The 21,578-nt window shown below is 38.7% G+C and overlaps 2 protein-coding genes across 2 annotated transcripts; one reads left to right on the top strand and one right to left on the bottom strand.

Moving 5' to 3' along the window:
• Positions 1-4,083: 4,083 nt before the first annotated feature.
• LOC120113109 (G-type lectin S-receptor-like serine/threonine-protein kinase LECRK2) lies at positions 4,084-5,064 on the bottom strand. The gene has a single exon (XM_039133911.1). The coding sequence runs from the start codon at positions 5,062-5,064 to the stop codon at positions 4,084-4,086; it is 981 nt and encodes a 326-aa protein (XP_038989839.1).
• Positions 5,065-17,300: 12,236 nt separating this feature from the next.
• Positions 17,301-20,663, top strand: LOC103699564 (G-type lectin S-receptor-like serine/threonine-protein kinase LECRK2). The gene has a single exon (XM_008781585.4). It carries the CDS (start codon positions 17,775-17,777, stop codon positions 20,130-20,132), a length of 2,358 nt encoding a protein of 785 aa, XP_008779807.2. The 5' UTR covers positions 17,301-17,774; the 3' UTR covers positions 20,133-20,663.
• Positions 20,664-21,578: the final 915 nt, after the last annotated feature.

Below are 21,578 nucleotides of genomic sequence, written 5' to 3'. Positions count from 1 at the left end.
AGTCTGCCTCTTTCCTTTGAGCATTAAGGTTGTGGAAGAGAAAGCAACACGCTGGGTTTTTTATTTTCCAGGAAACTCAGCAAACCCAAGTGGTCTGGGTGGAAAAGAAAAATAAAAGAATCACTGAAGAAAAGAAGATCGAGGAGACCTTCAAGAGTATGCAAGTAAAAGCTAGACAGTATTTTCCAAAGAAGATGAAGGTCTAGCTTATCATTAGACTTTGAGAAGGCACACTGCAGCCTTTTTGGAAAGCTAGCTCGGAGAGATTCGTGCTTCTTGCTCCAAATTAAAGCCTTTCAGTCCTTGCCATCAACAAGACAACATCAACCAAGGCTGAAACAAGTTAGTGGAAACGTTTATCTGTCCTTGCTCCTTACCTCTATCAAATTAATCATTTGCTAATTGCTTCAGCTTAATTTTAGCAAAAGTTGCGTGCCTCTCCTAAACTTCTTCCAGGTAAACCTTACATGCTGTTTGTATTTTCTCCACAATTACTAAATAAATTTGTGTACGGACAGTTTACCGCTAATCACGCAGAAGCCTGCGACTGGGCTTGGTAGATAAGGATCCGCCTGAACCGAATGCCTTATTTCATGAACTAGCAATAGGCCATTTCTTATCAAATAACTAAGAATCCTCTTCTACTTATCAAATTAAGTTAAATGAACATAATTGTTTGGAAAAATCAGGGCATGTAGAGAACCCACAAGGATGATGACATACCCTTCTTGAATAGACTTTCAAATGCTCCAAGAGAACCCTAAGATATAAGCTGCCCAGCTTTTCCAACTCTCTCGTTTTTAGTCGCGTTTCTCCCTCAATACCATCCCATTTCAGCCCTCTGCAAGCTAAATTCCAACAACAATAACAACCTTTAGATCAGCCCCACTCTAATGATCTAATGGCTACATTAACAAAGGAAATGGGCTTATGTTAAATGGAGAGGGGAGCATAGTTGTGTTTGACTAACATGGGTTATTTTGGGCCAGCCCAACACAAAACTCTACCAAAAAGGCATTATTTTGTCGTGGCAACCATTAACGACAGCCGTGAAACAGGTGCTTCATGCTATAATTGTGAGAACCAGGCAAGCTGGGCCCATGCCAAAGTCGGCAGGCCCAGCCGGCTTCAAACTCAAATTCAAAAACAATAAAATAAAATAAAATAAATCAAAATAGGAGATCACGATTTCCTACCTTGTAGGAGAGAACCACATAGAGATATGGCTGGTAAGGCCTCCTCAGGGACGGTGCAAACAGCTAGCAGCCATTAGGGTCGCACGCAACCAACAAATGGCCGGCCTTATCCGCCATTTGGCCAAGTCGATCTAAAACCTATTTTAAAACACCCCCCCCCCCCGTTGAGTCTCCCCGGTTATTCTCCCTTTCTTTCTTGAAACTCACTATAATAAATGCATTTGGAGGCCGGGCGTTAGGCAACCCCTTTAAGTCACATGAGGATTGAACCGGCCCTGGTGAGACTGCTTGACCATCGAGCACCGTCCAACATGCTAAACTTTTATCTTCGGTAGACTCACATGGTAGGTTGACAGTAAAGGATGATGACCTGAAAAGACTGCACTGACAATATTAAGCACCGTTCAAGGTTCTAAATTATTATCTTGGACAGACTCGGATCTAGAAAGTTAGAACTATATTATTCACTGGAATGGAAAATAATGGATGACGACACGGGAAGACTGCAATGATCGCCGAAATCTATTTAAGATCCTAAATTATTATCTTTGGTAGATTCACATTAGCTAAAAAGTTTAACCACAAGAACAATGGATAATGACATGAAAAGTGATGAGGTCGGAGGGTATCCCCCGAACCCCAGAGCTCAGTCCCCACCGGTCTCAGACAACGGAGGCGACTGATTCTTGTCAGAGGTATTGTTCGCTGTAAATGGAGTTTCATAGTCTCTTCCCAATGCACGGTTTTGCTCCGCAAAAAGCGCCTCTGAAGAGAAAAAGGTATCCCCCTCCATTTAAGAAACAGGCTTCTCCACTATCTAGTCGATGTGGAACTAAGTTTTCTTTATTCCCACAACATAGCCCCCCAATAGAGGGATCTGTGCCAGGGTCAAGCGCTCTCACGGAAAGCACCATTGATGAGGTCGGAGGGTATCCCTCCGAACCCCAGAGCTCAGTCCCCACCGGTCTCAGACAACGGAGGCGATTGTTTTTTCTCAGAGGTATTGTCCGCTTTAAAGGGGTTTCATAGTCTCTTCCCAATGCACGGTTTTGCCCCGCAAAAGATGCCTCTGAAGAGAAAAGGGTGTCTCTCCTATTTAAGGAACAGACCTCTCCGCTATCTAGTCGATGTGGGACTAAGTTCGGACCCTTTATTTCCACAACAAAAAGATTTCATCGATCGTGGAGCATCAATTTAGATTTTTAACTAGCATATAACCCAAGTGAGGCATATTGTTCAATTTTTTCTTCTTTTCTTTCCAGCAATTCTTAAAATATAATATAGCAATGCAACAAATTATATACAACAAATAGAAAGCTTTGATAGTTTTATATCTATTGTACATTAAGTAATAAACAGTAATATGATGGTCAAATGGAAACTCTTGGCATTAGTACAGGCATCATTGCTACCAACTTAGCGAACGATGAACTTTGCACAAGAGACTCCGTGTACAAATTTATATTATTAATATGGGCACCACATGATGTGTGGGGTATAGTTTTTTTTCCTTATAAAAATAATAAAATACTAATACTTAGTAAAATATATTATTTTGGAGAATAAAAAACTGTATTAAAGAATAGCCTTACTAACTTATATGGGGAGCCTTATTGAGTATTAGTATTGATTCTTGTCACTAAAGCCAGTACTGATTACGCATTAAGCTCATTGGGTAATATCATAGAACCTATATCAAAATATAGACATGACGATGACCATTTAATATGTATTGTTTTTTTATTAGTAAGTATTTGTTACCAATAATATTTATATTAATAATATTATTATTGTTGTCGAGTAAGTTTTGATCTTATAATATTTTTTATATTAATATATTGATATTCTATCATTATACAAAATTTTAATAGTATATATATATTTTTATTGATATAGTAAAATAATAATATTATGATCCAACCTATATTTAATATGGGATAGAAACGTATTGGAGATATATAAATGCAATATAGTAAGATGATTAATGTTGGAAAGAATGATATTTTCTTTCACAACCTCCATCATTAGATCACAACGTATGCAGATTTGAACATATTCTAATTTTTTTCATTCATCTATCTGCACAGCTCTCAAAGTAAGCACAAGTTTCATTTATAAAAGCTAGATAAATTCTCTTTAGAAGGATTTTTCAGCATTTTGCATTATAAAAAACAAATCCTTCAGCACCAGTCCCACGTACTCATTGAATCTCTAGAGGGCATTATCGAGAATAAAATCACAGGAGGGTTGATCCCCGGCCGGCACATTAAGCTTGATGCTCGCAAATTCTTCTGCACCTCCAGTTTGGTTCAGCCCTGCAGGACCTTCATTGTGACAAGGTCTTGCAAAGCAAGCTTGAACTTATTAAAATTTCTGGCCTAAATATTCCCCCTTTCCTCATTGTTAATTTCAGATCCATTTATATTTTGAACCATGGAGAGCCAAAGCCCAGAGCTCAAGCTCTAACCGTCTGAAATGGTCCAATATGTTAAACCGGCCTCGCTTAGATGAGGCAACGTTTTTTCCCATTCAATAGTAATAACATTCTCTGACTGCTAAAAATTATATAGTTGTTGACGATTTCCGCACTAGGCTGATGATTCTCCAAAGTTTTCATGGTAGACAAACTAATCAACAGCTATTCAAGTATTCATGCTTCATTCACAGATTTTATTATCTGTTTAATAATTGTTCATGACTGATTCAAGACATTCTCAAGAACTAAAAATTGTGCACTTGAGATAATTTAACTAAGATTTAAATTATAAAAAGATATGAAAAAAATTATCTCGGTCAACTTTTTTCTTGCCAAATCATAATCTTTCACCTGTTGGTTCGGAAGCTAGCATGAGCACGTAGGCCTCCAGCATTGATAGAATTCCTTCTTTTATGGATGTCTCGAGTTCTCTAAGCAATCTCCGAGGCTGGAGTTCCTCATGCAAGCGGGTAAAATCCGGCTCGCGTTGACGAATTCGAACCCAGGAGGACAAAGGCAATTGGGCTCTCCATTGCTCTCGAGGCTGAAGTAGCTGTTGATCCCGCAAACACCCCTGACAAGACACCGGTTGTGCAACGCTGCCCATTCCACCACTGTTGTTGAGCTGCCATTTCTTCCGAAGCCATGCGAGTAAAGCCGAAGAATTCCGTCTGGATCAACGGTCACTCGGTAATAGATATCAACTCCGCTCCGAGAACTAGAATTCTTGGCCTGTGCCAAGTTCTCGGTGAAATTACCATTGTCGCTGGCCAAGTACATGGTACCGTTGCTGTCCAAATTTAGCGTAAGGAGGAAGCCGATCCGGTAGGTGCCTGTAGACCAGTAGGAATTATCGCCGGTATCCGATGTGTCCACATGATACAGCACAAGGTTCCCATCCTTTTGATTGATGAGCCGATACCTTCCTGTCGATCGATCAGTCTCCGATATGCTCGAGAAGAGCTGAGTTTCTGCCAGCAGGCTCTGTCCTGGTAGAAGTGTGTCCGTGGGAGAGATGAAAGTAGACCATACGATCCCTTGCTGAGAATTGTAGAGAACGAAGTTGCCGGTATCCAGCATCGCAGCCATGGCTGCAGGCTCAGTAGCCTGGGATATGACCTTCTCCCGGCCGCCAGGAGCATTCCAGAGGAGCCCGCCGGCGAAGGTTAACCGAATGGAGCCATCCATGATCGGCGGATCGTCGCGGTTGGCCGTCCACACGACGGTCCTCTCAGGGGTGGTTGCAAGCCATACTCCGACCGCGAAGCCTTGGTCTTTCGGGTAGAAGCCGAAGGCGAAGCGGCCCGAAGGCGAGAGCCATGAGGCATCAATGGAGGCAGGGAGCGAAGAACCTAAGGCGATATTGGTCTGTTTGGGCTGGCCAATTACCATGGCAGGAGAAGCTACGATTAGAAATGCTAGTAGTGGGGAGAGAAGCAAGGAAGCCATCAAAGGAAGCCGGGAGATGGGAGCTTCTTCGCCGTGTGAAATGTTAAGGAACCATTGGCTTTTTTTATGCTGTGCAACTCTAGACGGGCAAAACGTCACTAGCTCGTTATTCAAGCAAATCTGATGTGTGATGAAGGCAAGTAGGCAATTTTTATTTTATTTTATTTTTTTTGACCACTGACCCAGAAAAATCAAGTAGGCATCAATAACCCCTGACCAGCAATCTGTCCGTCCCGCCAAGACCGGTGGATGGAGACAGGGGCCGGAGTATGTGAAGCCATTGGCTGCTGGGCAACTGGCATTTATTGTTTTGCTTTGGCCAAGAACGGAATGGGAAACCCAAAATCCAAGCCATATGGCGTCATGGGTTTCAGGCCCAGAAGTTTTGGTCTGATTTGGTGTAGACAACCTACCTTGGTTGCATTTGCTTGCTCGGTTGAGGTGGGGTTTGCGATTGCTTACTAGAATTTAAGAGTTCGCAGTCTAGTTCTTTCTTTCGTTACCTTGGCGACGCTAGCAAAATCTTGCCCAATCCTTCCAACCAAAAGGGAAACAAAAGAAGTGAGGGAGGACGGAAACTTCTAATACTTCAACACCTCGACCGATGACCACTGCAGGTTGAAATGCTCTATTCCCTTTTTTGCTCTTTGGGCAGCCACCACTGCTCTTATACCATGCCCTTGAATTTCTTTAGAAGCTCAAATTAAGCTTTTGTTGGCTTAATTGTTTATGAAGTTTCTCAAAATTCTCAACTTGGCATTGTTCTATATTTGATTATATAAACATATTATCACAACCTAAGAAACTAAAACCTAATCCAAAAAGACTAATCGGAAGATATTATTAAAATTTCTAGGCCTTGTATAAGTACTCAAGATCTACTCCGTGCATAACTGATGTAGAACTAAACAAACACCCATACAAATCCTCACATTCTCCTCCCATTTAAACCCTAGCGTCATCGTCGAGCTAAATGTTCAAACCCATTCAAATCTAATCATAAGCACCATAATCAGTTCATAATCATCTCTAATAAACCTGTGTCCTCTAATCTACATAGGCTATGGGTCGAGTCCACTCTTATACTATTTGCCACAACTCTAGACCTTACCTAAAAAGACTAACTTGAAGGTATTATTTAGGTTTCTTGTTCCTATATAAGTATCCAAGATCTACCGAGTGCATAGCAGCATCATTTGGTTGAGCCCACCGAAGGTTTTCAATATATTCAACTCACACCTGGACAACCAGTCCATGCTACATAGGAGGCTTCATTTGCAGCTGTTATCGGATCTTATAGTATAAATTACAGGACTAATGGCTGCAGAATTTCTACTCCATAGATGGATTTGATGAATTGAATTCTGAGATTTATCCTAGCAAGACTAAGGCACTCAGACAGTTTCAAACTTTCATTTGCTTACATGAAGAGCTAGCTTCGCTAAATATTAAATTGGTGGTGTTTAGCAAACATGGGAAATTTTTCTTTACTTTGAATTTTGAGATGTTTAATTGAGTTTTACTAATCTAATTGTGTTATGACCCATGGACAAATTATTGTAACTCAACATGTTTTATGTTTATTACCAAATATGGCAGGTCAATTGAACGTGAAATTACTAAATCAGTAATTATGATGCCAGAGGAGTTTTTCGTGTGCATTCACGAGTCCTCTTGAGCATTTTCCAATGGTCAAACAAAGAACCACTAAAAATCTAATTAAAGCAAGAAACATTTTCACCGGCTTACTTTTTGAATATTTTACTTTGATTTCCACATATGTATTTATACTACAATATTTAATTATTCCGATTTATTAAAAAGAAATTTCACAGCTACAAGAAAACATCTATATACAAGTTTGGCACCTGACATCATCAGTGACGTCGTGCTGAGGCCATAATTCCTCTCGCTGATGGGACAAGAAAAAAAAGAAACCAAATTGGCCCCGGCAGTTACCAACTGCATCGGGTTTGAGTTGAAAATTTTGATCAGTCATTTAATACGAACCGGAACTGACTTAGGATACTAAACTCCAAAAAACACTCGATCTATTCCCAAAAAAAAAATAGGCTATGAACTGCTGATCTAGCTAATCCAAATTAGATCAAGCTCTTATTAATGTTCCACAATGTTCATGATGAAAGAATATGGAATAAAATACAAATTTTTATTAGTTACTTCGAAAGTGTGCAAAATATTGAACTTCTAGGATTTTGAAGGGTTGAACCGTATGCTCTTCTGCTCCTAAAACTCGCTCTAGACCAATTGTACAATTACAAATAAAATATACACAGAATCCATAGTGCAAATGTTATATTTACAAAGATAAATGAGAGTTTTCTCCTAATGTTTTTCTACTTTGAAACACTTAGAAGTGCTGGGAGAAAATTTTCTAACGGGAATAGAGTTAGAATAACGTCTTCCCATGGCGTTTGTTATAGTGTAAATAGATTTCGGCGATTGTTGCAATCTTTCTATATCGTCATCCATCATTCTCCGTTCTAGTGAATAATGTAGTTCTAATATTCTAGATCCGAGTCTATCCAAGATAATAATTTAGAACCTTCAACGGTCAGTGCAGTCTTTTTCATGTCATCATCCTTTATTATCGACCTACCACATAAGTCTACCAAAGATAAAAGTTTAGAATCTTGGATGGTTCTCGATGGTCAAGCGGTCGCACTTTCCAGGACAATGAACCAATACTTGGTCATTCCACAAAGTCTACATGGGGTCTACCAATATAATAATTTAGAATCTTCTTTAATAATAAATTTTCTGAGTTAGATCTTTTTTGTGAGAAATTATATCCTACACCATATGTATCACGGTGCACAATGCCAATCATAAATGCTCAATTTTTGGGTTAATCATCGAGATGAGCGCTTGATGAATAAAGTAATGCTTATGACTGGTGTGATGCATCCCTATATGATGCATAGGATATAGGATATAATTTCTCCTTGGATAACTCTTACAAACAAAAATAATAATAATAATAATTTAGAATCTTATGCGGTGCTTGGGGGTCAAGCGTTCACACTCTCGCATTATGGTATGCCACGACATTTATTGAACCAATGCTCGGTCAATCCATAAAGTCCGTCATGTTAATCTACCAAAGATAAAAATCTACAATCTTAGATGGTGATCGGTGGTCTCGGTCATTGTAGCACGCCACGGCATTGAACCAATACTTGGTCAATCGCAAAATAGCAACCACAAAAGAGAGCAAGCACGGACAGGTCCACGGTGACAGAAGAGAAAGCAAGCATGGAAAGCTCCACGGTGATAGGAAAGCTCCACGATAATAGAGACACAAGAATACACTCAAGATGATGGAGAGATAAGAAAGAGGGAAAAAAGAGAGGAGAAAATGTGTCGTACCCACAATGGGTCCTCCAGATCAACCATATGACATGGTCATATAATCTTTAAACTGAGGTCCTACAGATCAAGTAAAGCCTAAGATGAACGATATCCAAATAATACCAAAAATTTAAAATAATAATTAATAATCAATTTAATTCAATAAAATCACTACAATTAATTGATCAACTAGCTCAATTATAAAATTTCAAATATTCATTGGTATCCAAAAAATAGAGATAACTAACTAACTAACTAATAGTTCTACAGCTCGAACTTCACGTCCCATCCATCCGTAACTACGAACCCTCTGACTCTAAAAAAAATGTAAAGTGGGATATATTGAGATTCATTGCCAAGTCCTGATCCTATTACGATTCTTATTTAGTTGGTAATTAGTTTTAATGACTTTAGGTTCTATTCCTAGTTTTACTTTATTTAGTTATTCCTTTTAGAATAGTTATTGATTGGGGGCAAAATAGATCGTCCTGCTCAGAGCAAGGGATCATCCTGATGGGGGGCAAAATGGATCGTCCCACTCATTACAACAGGGCCACCCGACTTTAGCCAAATAAACCCTAGCACCGATTAGGCCAGACCTCAATCCCGCTAGGAGCCAGTCCGAGCTCGGACCTCGCCGAGGGCTCAGCCGACCGCAGACGGGTCTCTCCGCTGCTACGACCTGCGTCAACCTTTTCTGATGCTAATAGCAACGCGCCCCAACCAAGTCCGAGGCGCCCTCATATTCACCGACGCGGCCTGGCCAAGCCCGGGGTGCCCCTATATTCGTCGATGCGCCCCGACCGAGCTCGGGGCGCCTTGTCCAATAACGCGCCCCGACCCACGGACTCGGGGCGCTCTGCGGATCGCACCTCGGGATCAGGAATGCTAAGCCGACCTCGCCAATCATATGATGCGATCTCGCCGAGCTCAGTCCTGCCTACGGCCGCATCCATGAGCCTGCCTACGCCCGCCTATATGGTCGTACATTACGACGTCTCCGCGACATACTTCACTTGCTGGCCAACGATAGTCAAGAACAACACCATACTGCTTCAGCGATACTCTGCTACGACTGTCAACGCCTTTCTGTTCATAAGAATGGACAGCACCGTGCGCCTCCAGCAAGCTCCAACTATTATTTGGATTAATTGGCTTTGTATAGTACTTAAAATCTATCCAATGCATAGTCGATGTAAGACGAAATATATGCATGATCGGATTGTCACACTATAAAAAATAATTAGCAATGTCTATGGAAATCATCTATTAGCCTTTTATGAATTTCCCTTTCACATAAGACCATTTAAAGGTAGAAAACCTATGCAGGATTATCATGCGAACCCACCCAACATCTTGCAACTTCTTCTCACTTGCTGGATCGCTATATGTAATCAATCTATAAAAAAAACGACGGAATTGCTCCCAAGGCACATGAAAAAGAAAAATAGTACGGACTCACCCCTCGAAGGTGGAGATCAGCCCTGGGCCCCAAGTGGGTGGGTTGAAGAAAAAGGATCGAGTCATGGCTCGTACGCTCCAACTCAGGATGGTCCATGAGCGTCAAGGAATATGTAGCAGACAATTATTTGAAAAAAAAAAAAAGAAAGTAAAGACCGGCTTTGTCAAAACTCAGTCGCCCCCATGAAGACGAAGATATTCAAGGAAGCGGAAAGAAAATTGGCAAAGATTTGAGAGTGTCAAGCTTACCATGTTAAGAGTATTGTACGCTGGGATGACAATTGTTTAGAGTCTTCAATTGGTCTTCCACTAGATGATCAATGAACAGTCCCTACCGCCACAGATTTTAATTTTAATGGCGTCTATCCTGTACATTGATATTTTATATGAAGAAAGAAACAAATAATTGTTTACCTAGGAAATTTCAGTCAAGTCTAAATCAAGGGCAGGAACTTGCAATATGGAGACAAGCATAGTGTATGGCATCTACATGGGACATATCTATTAATTTTCTACTCTTTAATCTGCAGTCCTATTTCCTATAACAGAAATAATTATTGATGCAAACAACCATGGGAGAAGCGTTTCCAACACATAAGCAAGCTGACTACAATGGGAAGCTTTTCCAACACGTAAGGCAATACACTTGACCTATATTATAATGACGACAGGTGGCGGTAGATTGCGACTTCTACATCAACTCTGCCATCTCCGCTTGATTCTTTACAAATTAGAAGATAATATACAGCCAAAGTCTTTTCCGAAAAGAAAAGTTTCAGTTTGACCAACCCATTTTGAGACCAAAACGATAGAATTTTAGACTGATTCAACTTCTTTAGGGTGTTGGCCCAAAGTTATAGATCTCAAAAAGTTATCCAATTTCTAAGAAAGATCATCTCAATCAGACATCGTATGACCAAGTTATAGCATTCGGAAGTTTATCATGCGATTCGGTTATCTAATGTGGTGGATCTCACTCCTAAACCTTTTTCAACCCCACTCGTAGTAGCCAAAATGCTCGTAGTGAAGCATTTATATCATCTTTGCTTGCAGATATAGGTCAATATATATACTCAACAAGAGTTATAATATATCTATGATAATTCTAATTTGATTTCCCTCTTTAAGAGAGTTAAAATATGTTGGGCTTTCATGAAAGGAGGAATTCTATCAATGCTCGAGGCCTACTCATGATAGCTTCCGAGCCAACAGGCGAAGGAATATGATTTGGTAAGAAAAAAGTTGATCGGGATAATTATTTTCATAACTTTTTTAATTTAAATCTAAGTTAAATTATCAAAATCCTAAAATATTTAGCAGTCATGTGCATCTCAAGTGCATAATTTCTAGTTCTCGAAAATGTCTTGAGTTAGTCTTGAACAATTAATAAACAGATAGCAAAATCTGCGAATGAATCATGAATACTTGAATAGCTGTTGATTAGATTGTCTACCATGAAAATTTGGAGAATCATCAGCCCAGTGCGGAAATCGTCAACAACTATATAATTTTTTAACAGTCAGAGAATGTCATTACTATTGAATGGGAAAAAAACTTGCCTCGCCGAAGCGAGGCCGGTTTAACATATTGGGCCATTTCAGACGGTTAGAGCTTGAGCTCTAGGCTTTGGCTCCCCATGTTCAAACTATAAATAGATCTGAAATTAACAATAAGGAAAGGGAGAATATTTAGGCAAGAAATTTTAATAAGTTCAAGCTTGCTTTGTAAAACATTGTCACAATGATGGTCCTGCAGGGCTGAACCAAACTGGGGGTGTAGAAGAATTTGCGAGCATCAAGCTTAATGTGCGGGGGATCAACCCTCCTGATATTTTATTCTCGATAATGCCCTCTAGAGATTCAATGAGTATGTGGGACTGATGCTGTAGGATTTTTTTTAATAATGCAAAATGCTGAAAGAACATTCTAAAGAGCTGTGCAAGTAAATGAATGAAAAAATTTAGGATGCTAAAAAATCTGTACATGATGTGACCTAATGGTGGGGGTTGTGAAAAGAAGATACCATTCTTTTCGGCGGAAGATGTGTAGGTTTTGTGATCAAGGTCATGACTGACAGATTATTACCGTGGACGGGCGACGTACCGATGAGCTAATAGCTATAGGGGTGGAGCTTAGGGCAGCATGAAAAGGCATCTCCTATGTGAGACAAAAGCTGAGAGCAGAGCATATTATCCTCAAGAAAGATTCGGCCACGGTGATCGATTAGATATGAAAGGAGGGGCGGAAAGGGGATGGAAGTCCTCTACTCGGCGACATTCGGCAGATGGTGAGAGAATGCAATGTCTTTCAGACAGTGTATATGTATCGGAAGGCGAACAGGACCGCCAACTGGATCGCCTTTTATGCAGCACAGCATTTTGGAGAGATCCTCTGGATATACCAAGAGGTCTCTTCTTCACAATTATGTTAAATTGTTGCTCTTGATTCTACTGGCTATGTCTATACTAGAATAGGATAAGCAACTGTTGTAAAAAAAATAAAAATAAAAATAAAAATAAAAATAATAAAAAAAGTGACACTCATAGCGGTGCCAAGCGCGTGAGCCAATCGCTTGGCATCTAAGAAAACCCGGTGAGAGCGAAGGGACTAAGGCCCTGTTTGGGGGAGCTTTTGGAGGGCCAGAAAGCACTTTCTGGCCCTCCAAAAGTACTTTAGATGAAAAACTGTGTTTGGTAAATTTTTCAAAAAGCTGTTTCAGCTTTTGCGAGAAGCTGAAAACAGCTTTTAGGAGAAAGCTCCAATTTGAAGCTTTTGGGAGGAAGCTGTTTCAGCTTTTTCGGAAAGCTGTATTTTTGACAAAAATACCCATATTAAAATAACATAATTACATAGTTTGTCTCTTTATAAATCTAAAAATCTGCTGTAGCTAAGAACCCTAGCCGTCAAATTCCCTTCCGTAAGAAAAAGTATTTTTCTTTTCAATTTTTGTATGCATCTCTTGAACCACATTTTAGAAGAAAAATATTTTAATCCTTTTCCATACCTTCCAAAATCAATCTATTGTTTTTTTTTATCATCAACCTCGCGGCCCGCGCTGAGGTTCTCCTCGAGCGTGGACCACGAAGAAGAGCCCTTGGACCGCGGAAAATTATTTTATGAAAAATTATGAAAAATTATTTTATACTAATAATTATAATATTTTATACCTTTATTTTTGTATTATACTATAAATATAATATCATATTATATTATATCATAATACATTAATATGTTATATTAAATAATTTAATATTATGTTATATTATGAAAAATTAATTTATACTAATAATTATAATATTTTATACCTTTATTTTTGTATTATACTATAAATATAATATCATATTATATTATATCATAATACATTAATATGTTATGTTAAATAATTTAATATTATGTTATATTATAGAAAATTAATTTATACTAATAATTATAATATTTTATACCTTTATTATTGTATTATACTATAAATATTATATTATATTACATTACATTATAATACATCAATATGTTATTTTAAATAATTTAATATTATGTTATATTATGGAAAATTAATTTATAATAATAATTATAATATTTTATACCTTTATTATTGTATTATACTATAAATATTGTATTATATTACATTACATTATAATACATTAATATGTTATTTTAAATAATTTAATATTATGTTATATTATGAGAAATTAATTTATACTAACAATTATAATAATTTATACTTTTATTATTGTATTATACTATAAATATAATATATATTATATTATATCATAATACATTAATATGTTATGTTAAATAATTTAATATTATGTTATATTACCAAATATTAATTTACTCTAGTAATTATATTACTATTATGCTATATTAACATAATATTATTTTATAGTACAATAATATTATACTATATCGTATATTTATGTATTAATTTATGTTATGTTTTATTATGTTATGTTGTATAATACTATGCAATGTCCTTTATGGTAATTTTGTCATACAAAAGTACTTTCTCAGTTTGTTTACCAAACACAAAACAAATTACTACAGCACTTTACGAATGTAGTTACCAAACAGCAAATAGCTTTTTATAACAGCTCTACTTCAGACAGCTCTACTTCCAACAGCTCTACTTCCAACAGCTCTACTGCCAACAACTTCCCCAAACAGGGCCTAAAACACAAGGCTAGATCAGCCGTGTGGCCCCGTGGGCGAAGCGAAGACAAAGGCATGAGTTATAGGCCGTACGCTCCACCTCAAGGGACAATAATAAAAAGAGCTCAGTAAAGGAGCAGCTTCCCCGAAACTCACGTCGCGTGGCTGTGCCTGACACTAATCACGCATCGCAATTTCAGTAGACCTCATGCAATGTTTAGTGCCCTACCCCGCTCATCAAATTATATTAATATTTTCTTAACTTTTATATTACATTTTTAGAATTATGATCTTATTTAAAAATAAAGATACAACCATTAATCATTCTGCTATATTGCATTTATGTATCTCTTAAATATTTCTATGTTTTATTAAACATAAGTTGGATCATGATATTATTATTTTATAATAATATGTTATTTTACTATATCAATAAATATATACATTCTATTAAAATTTTATATAATAATAGTATATCAATATATTAATATTAAAAAGTATTATAAATAACATAAAACGAGATCATAATTTACTGCACAACAATAAAAATATTATTAATATCAATATTATTGGTAACAAATACTTCTTAATATAAAAGAAAATACGTATTAAATGGTCATCGTCATGTCTATATTATGATATAGTTTTTGTGGTATGCTCAACGAGCTTAATGCATAATCAGTATTGGCATTAGTGACAACAATCAATACTAATACTCAATGAGGCTTGCCATATAAGTTAGTAAGGCTATTCTTTAATACTATTTATTATAATTTATTGTATTGCTATATTGTATTTCAAGAATTGCAAGAAAAAAAATAAAAAAATTGAACAATATGCTTCACATGGGTTATAGGCTAGTTTAAAATCTAAAATGATGACCCACAGTCCATGAAATCTTTTCATGTCATCATCCATTGTTCTTGTCGTTTAACTTTTTAGTTAATGTGAATCTACCAAAGATAATAATTTAGGATCTTAAATAGATTTTGGCGATGGTTGCAGTCTTTCCATGTCGTCATCCATCAGTCTCCGTTCCAATGAATAATGTAGTTCCAACTTTCTAAATCCCAGTCTGTCCAAGATAATAATTTAGAACCTTGAACGGTGCTTAACGGCCAGTGCAGTCTTTTTAGGTCATCATTCTTTATTCTTGGCCTACCATGGGAGTCTACGAAAGATGGAAGTTTAAAAACTTGGACGGTGCTCGATGGTCAAGCGGTCGCACTTTCCAGGACAATGAACCAATACTTGGTCATTCCACAAAGTCTACATGGGGTCTACCAATATAACAATTTAGAATCTTTTATAATAATAAACTTTCTAAGTTACATTTTTTCTAAAAAAAATATATTCTACCCTATATACACCATCTGACAGTGCACAATGCCAATCATAGGTGCTCATTTTTTGGATCAATCATCAAGACAAGTACTTGATGAATGAATAATAATAATCAAGACAAGTACTTGATCAATCATCAAGACAAGTACCTATGATTGGCGTGATGCGTCCCCATGATGCATAGGATATAGGATATAATTTCTCCTTCGATAATTCTTATAAATAATAATAATAATAATAATATTAATAATATTAATAATAATTTAGAATCTCAAATTGTGCTCGGTGGTCAAGCGTTCACACCCTCGCATTATGGTACGCCATGACATTCATCGAACCGATGCTCTTCAATCCACAAAGTCCGTCATGCGAGTCTACCAAAGGTAAAAATCTACAATCTTAGATGGTGATCGGCGGTCACAGTCTTTATACCACGCCACGGCATTGAACCAATACTTCGTCGATCGCAAAATAGCAACCACAAAAGAGAAAGCAAGTCTACGGTGATAGGAAAGGTCCATCATAATAGAGACACAAGAATACACTCAAGATGATGGAGAAATAAGAAAGAGGCAAAAATAATTTTGGAGAAAATGTATCGTACCCAAAATGGGTCATCCGAGTCGACTATATGATACGACACATAATTTCTAAAGTAAAGCTCCAGAAATCATGTAAGTCCTAAATTAAATAATATCCAAATAATATCAAAAATTTAAAATAATAATTAATAATCATTTCAATCCAATAAACATCTGGGTGCTATTTCGTCCACCAGAGCTGGCTCTCTATTTCTCCCCATCCTTCTGTACCTTCCAGCTCGATACCTGTAAAAAAGGGAACATAAAAGCAGCGAAGTAGAAATTATACCAACAACAATAGCCACTGGCACGATGAAAATCGTGGCGCTAAACTTTTGCTTTGTAGTAATGACGGGAGCTGCGGCAGGGCTTCTTTCTGCATGGCTAGTATCAGGCCTTCCTCCGGCGCCCAGGTTAACCAGCTATTTCTAGGTGGAGTGAAGACGAAAGCTTGATTTCTAGGCCGTACACTCCACCTCAAGGGACAATAAAGGCTTGTTTGGTTCGCGGGAAGCATTTTTCCTCCTAGGAATATGATTTCTACGAAGAAGATTCCTGAAAAGAGAATGCCTAGAAATGTACTTTTAGCATGTTTGATTAAACATGGAAAAGTGATAGATTTCCAAAGTGCTTATGTTTGGTTAATCATCCACTTTCCAAGAAAAGTTATGTGTAATTCCTATTATACCCTTAATAAAAATTAGGTCTTTAATGCATCTTTAATGCTGAAGGGCCTTTTTGGGAAAAAATAAAGATGGAGTGATTCCCGCCTCATGGAAAAGTAATTTTTCCATATTTCTCATGGGAATGACTTTTCCATGAAATGTGGGAATCATATTCCCATGGGAATACAACTTTCTTATCTCTCTCCTTTGAAAATTTCAACCAAATAAGAGGGATCTCATTACTTTCCCGTTGATCATACTTGCCCCCTTCTTTTCCTGCGAACCAAACGAGCCCTAATAAAAAGAACATAGTAAGGAGCAGCTTTCCCGAAACTCACGTCGCCCCCACAAAGACGAGAAACTATACCCTTCGACCGCGTGGCTGTGCACGACACCAATCGATGCGCTCATCTCGCATTGCCGTGAGTCACGGGGTGCCATGGGAGTATCACTCTGGAATAGCATTTATCTTTTATTAAAATCTAATAAGCAAAATATCGATCAGGAATAACTCATATTGTCGCATAGCTCCATTGATTCAAATGAGAGTCCAGCTGAAGCGTGAGAGACGGGAAATGCAGTTGCTTTCTAGATGCAGGAATTCCATGCCATCAAATTAATGCAGCTTCAATTAGCATATAAACATAACATCACGAGCAATTGCCTGCCTGAGACGCAGTCAAGAAGATCAGGCAGATTCCTTCGCTGGTGGGGGCAATGCGATATTAGACCAACATTTCAAGAGATATTAGACCAGCTAATACAGATTATAATACTGCTGAGTGGGGGCACAGCCTCAGACCATCGTTTCTCAAAATAAAGAACGTCTGGGCTCACCAGAGTGAATCACGGGGTCGTTGTGTTTACTTTGTGTCAACCCGAAGACTCTGTCATTATCGATGCCAAGTCATTAGCAGTTCCGCTGCGTTTACTTGGGGTCAACCCATTGGATCTCTCATTTTTGTTGCTGAGACATTACCAGTTCCTGTCTTTCCTCTCCATTACTTGCAATCAGTCCACAAAACAATTTATAGAGCACAGGATCTTCGCAACCCCTTGCTATCCTTTCTTGGTCATTTTCTCTAATGGCTCCAGCAACATCCTACATCCTGTTCCTCTCAATCTTCTCATTAGCGTTTGCACTGGAAGCAGCTCAACCAAGGCAGTCCAACATAAGCTTAGAGACCTCCCTCCATCCCACCATCAACCCTACGTCATGGCTCTCACCAAATGGACGCTTTGCCTTCGGATTCTACCCAGAAGGTACGGGCTTCTCCATTGGAACATGGCTCGTGGCATCTCCTGAAAACAACACTGTTATATGGACAGCAGACCGAGATGAGCCACCGGTGACCAAAGATGCTGCATTAAAGCTAACCAATAACGGGCTCGAGCTGCTCCTACCACAATCTGAAGCCAGAGTAATCTCCCAGATTTCCACAAACACCGATGCTTCCTCTGCTTCCATGCTCGATTCTGGGAACCTTGTCATCTACGACTCCAACTTTAATGTCGTATGGCAAACCTTTGATCATCCAACTGACACAATCATGGCAGATCAGATGCCGCTCGCTGGAAATGAGCTCGTTTCCAGAATATCAGAAAGCAACCACTCGAGGGGGAGGTTTCAGCTCAGCATGCAGGATGATGGGAACCTCGTTCTGTATCCTGTGGCATCATCAGATAGTCAAGTGGATGCTTACTGGGCCTCCGGAACAAATGGAATGGGCTTCCAAAGCTTAACTCTCGATCGTCACGGTCGGCTGTACCTGTTCAACGGCAATGCCACAGACAATCTAACGGACAGTCTTCCGAAGGCGACGGCACTGGTGTATCGTGCAACGCTCGGTGTGGATGGGATCTTCCGGTTAGTTTCTCACGATCTCGAGTCAAACGCAGAACGTGTTTTGGAGGAATTCCCCAAAGTCGCAGATCCGTGCGAGGTCAAGGGAACCTGTGGCGTGAACAGCTACTGCACTTCCGCAAAAGGACGGGTGGTATGCTCGTGTCCGCCTGGTTTTGATTATCTCGATACTAAGAGCACATCGAGCGGATGCAGTAGAAACATCACGACCATTGGTTGCTCCTTGAATGATGATAACACGACATACATGTCCCCTCTGGAGAATGCAACATGGACGAGCGATTCCTATGCTGCATCATGGTCTGTGACAAGCAAGGAAGAATGCAGTGATGCATGTTTGAAAGATTGCAATTGTGCTGCCGCTCTGCTTCAAGACGGTACGTGCAGCAAACAGGCGCTTCCGATGAGATATGGGAGGACAGACAGCACTGCCACAACATTCATCAAGCTGGTTAACCTGAGCGCTGGAGGAAGGCCGGATAGCAGCCATGGAGATAGAGGCCCGGCTGCAGCTCCCGTTACTGCTACAAAGCAAAAGTTTAGCGCCACGATTTTATTCGTGTCCGTGGCTATTGCTGCTGGTATAGTTTCTACCTTGGCTGCTTTTATATTCTTTTTTTACAGGCATCGAGCTGGAAGGTACAGAAGGATGGGGAGAAATAGAGAGCCAGCTCTGGTGGACGAAATAGCACCCAGATGTTTTTCCTACCATGAGCTGAGGGAAGCGACCCAGGGTTCCAAGGAAGAGCTCGGCAAGGGTGCCTTCGGAACTGTCTTTAAGGGGACCTTGCCTAGCGGTGAAAGAGCCATTGCTGTAAAAAAACTTGAGAAGGTGGTGGATGAGGGAGAAAGGGAGTTCCGAAGAGAGATGAGGACAATCGGAAGAACTCACCATAAGAACTTGGTGAGACTGCTCGGCTTCTGTGATGAAGGTGCTAACAGGCTCCTAGTCTATGAATACATGAGCAATGGATCGCTTGCAGACCTTATCTTTAAGGCTGACAGGCACCCAGATTGGGATGAGCGCGTGAGGATTGCGTTGGATATCGCTAAAGGGATCCATTATCTGCATGAGGATTGCGAAACCCGTATCATACATTGCGACATAAAACCTGAAAATATACTGATGGACGATAATTGGACAGCGAAGATATCAGATTTTGGGTTAGCAAAGTTGTTGATGCCGAGTCAGACAAGAACATTCACAGGCATTAGAGGGACAAGGGGGTACCTTGCACCAGAATGGCACAAGAATGCGCCGATATCGGTGAAGGCAGATGTTTACAGCTTTGGCATCGTATTGCTCGAAATCGTATGCTGCAGGAGAAATATGGAATTGGAAGCTGAAGAAGATGCAATTATTCTTCTGGACTGGGTGCATGACTGCTTTATGAATGGAGAGTTGGAGATGCTTGTGCCTGATGAAGTGGATACGACAGAGTTGAATAGGCTTGTGAAAGTGGGGCTCTGGTGCATTCAGTCAGAACCAGGTTCTCGTCCTAGCATGAAGAATGTGGTGATGATGCTGGAAGGGAACGTCGGCATACCCCTTCCCCCACCACCTGGATTTAGTTCCTGACCTGCAAGTGTACCCAAGCCTGTCCAAATTAAGTGTCCCCAAATAGCTATGGTGATTTGTCCATTCAAAAAAGATAGGTATGGTGATTTCTATTTCGAATAAAACAAGTTGCACTCTTTGCATTTTTATGCGAGTATATCTGTCATTTTGTATGTTTTTGAATTTATGGGAACCTAATGATGCAGTATGCAATCTTTGTATTTCCAATAACCATCTTGCTTTATGTAAAAGATGAATAGTCGTTTCCATGTAAATCACCTTTCAAGCACTTTACAATCTTATTCTTTTCATGGAAGATTTTCTAAGACACAGCATGTGTGAAGTGTGATTATGCAAGGCCTCTCTTCATTATGAGACTCTCCGTAGTTTCCTGAAATTTTCATTGTCGTCTCCTGATCAGGATCGTGTCCTGCGAGGCCCCAAAGGTAGATCATAGATAACCACTATCCTTCCTCATCAATTGAAGCCATCCTCAAGTGAGATGGGCTTTAGTGCATCAATTAGTGCTCGATAGAAACTCCTCCATTGGGTTATTTTTGAATGGTTATTCTCTTCCAGAGTTCCTGGTAGAAAAATACCAAGCTGAAAAATATTAGTCTGGGGACCTTGTGGGAGACTGCTTAGATGCTTGACTGCTTTGCTTTTTCTTATCAAGAACACTATCATACCACTAGCTTAGTAGTTTTAGAGACAAGTTTGAGAGGCCTGGAATGAAATGGCACATTTGTGTTGTGAAGCCAGTATAGAATATTCCATCTAGTTAGTGGACATGGTAGGCACGAGGCTGCCGAGACTGGTGTTAGGCACCATTTGGCAGAGCTTTTGGAGGGCCAGAAAGCATTTTTAGATGGAATAAAGGTGTTTGGTAAAAAAAATTAGGAAAGCTGTTTTAGGCTAAAACAAAGCTCCATTTTGGAGCTTTTCCGAAAAACACTTTTAAGCCCCGTCAGGAAGCTGTTTTGAATTATAATTTTTTTCTTTTTGCACCAAAATACGAATGATAAAATATAATAATTATAGAAAATAATAATATTAATATATAATGATAATAAATATAATATTTTGTACCTTTATTATTATATGATATTGTAAATATAATATTATATTACATTATATCATAATATATTGATATATTATGTTATATAATATCAAATTATGTTATATTATTATGCTATAGTATATAATATTATATTACATCATAATAATATTATACTATATTATATATTTATGTATTAATATATATTATATTTTATTGTGCTCTGTTGTATAATACTATGCAATATCTTTTATGGTCATTTTGTCATATTCTCAATTTGTTTACCAAACACATATTAAGATCTCACAATACGTTAGAAATGTAATTACCAAATAGCAAATAGCTTTTTATAAAAGCTCTACTTCAAAAAGCTGTACTTTCGAAAGCTCTATTGCCAATAGCTCTGCCAA

This window comes from Phoenix dactylifera, chromosome 14 (genome assembly GCF_009389715.1).
Source record: "Phoenix dactylifera cultivar Barhee BC4 chromosome 14, palm_55x_up_171113_PBpolish2nd_filt_p, whole genome shotgun sequence".
Taxonomy (NCBI): Eukaryota; Viridiplantae; Streptophyta; class Magnoliopsida; order Arecales; family Arecaceae; genus Phoenix; species Phoenix dactylifera.
This window is presented reverse-complemented; position numbering and strand designations above follow the sequence as displayed.

Bases quoted from the DNA above. Each gene is read 5' to 3' on its own strand.
- LOC120113109 (XM_039133911.1), bottom strand. From the start codon at position 5,064: ATGGTAATTGGCCAGCCCAAACAGACCAATATCGCCTTAGGTTCTTCG.
- LOC103699564 (XM_008781585.4), top strand. From the start codon at position 17,775: ATGGCTCCAGCAACATCCTACATCCTGTTCCTCTCAATCTTCTCATTA.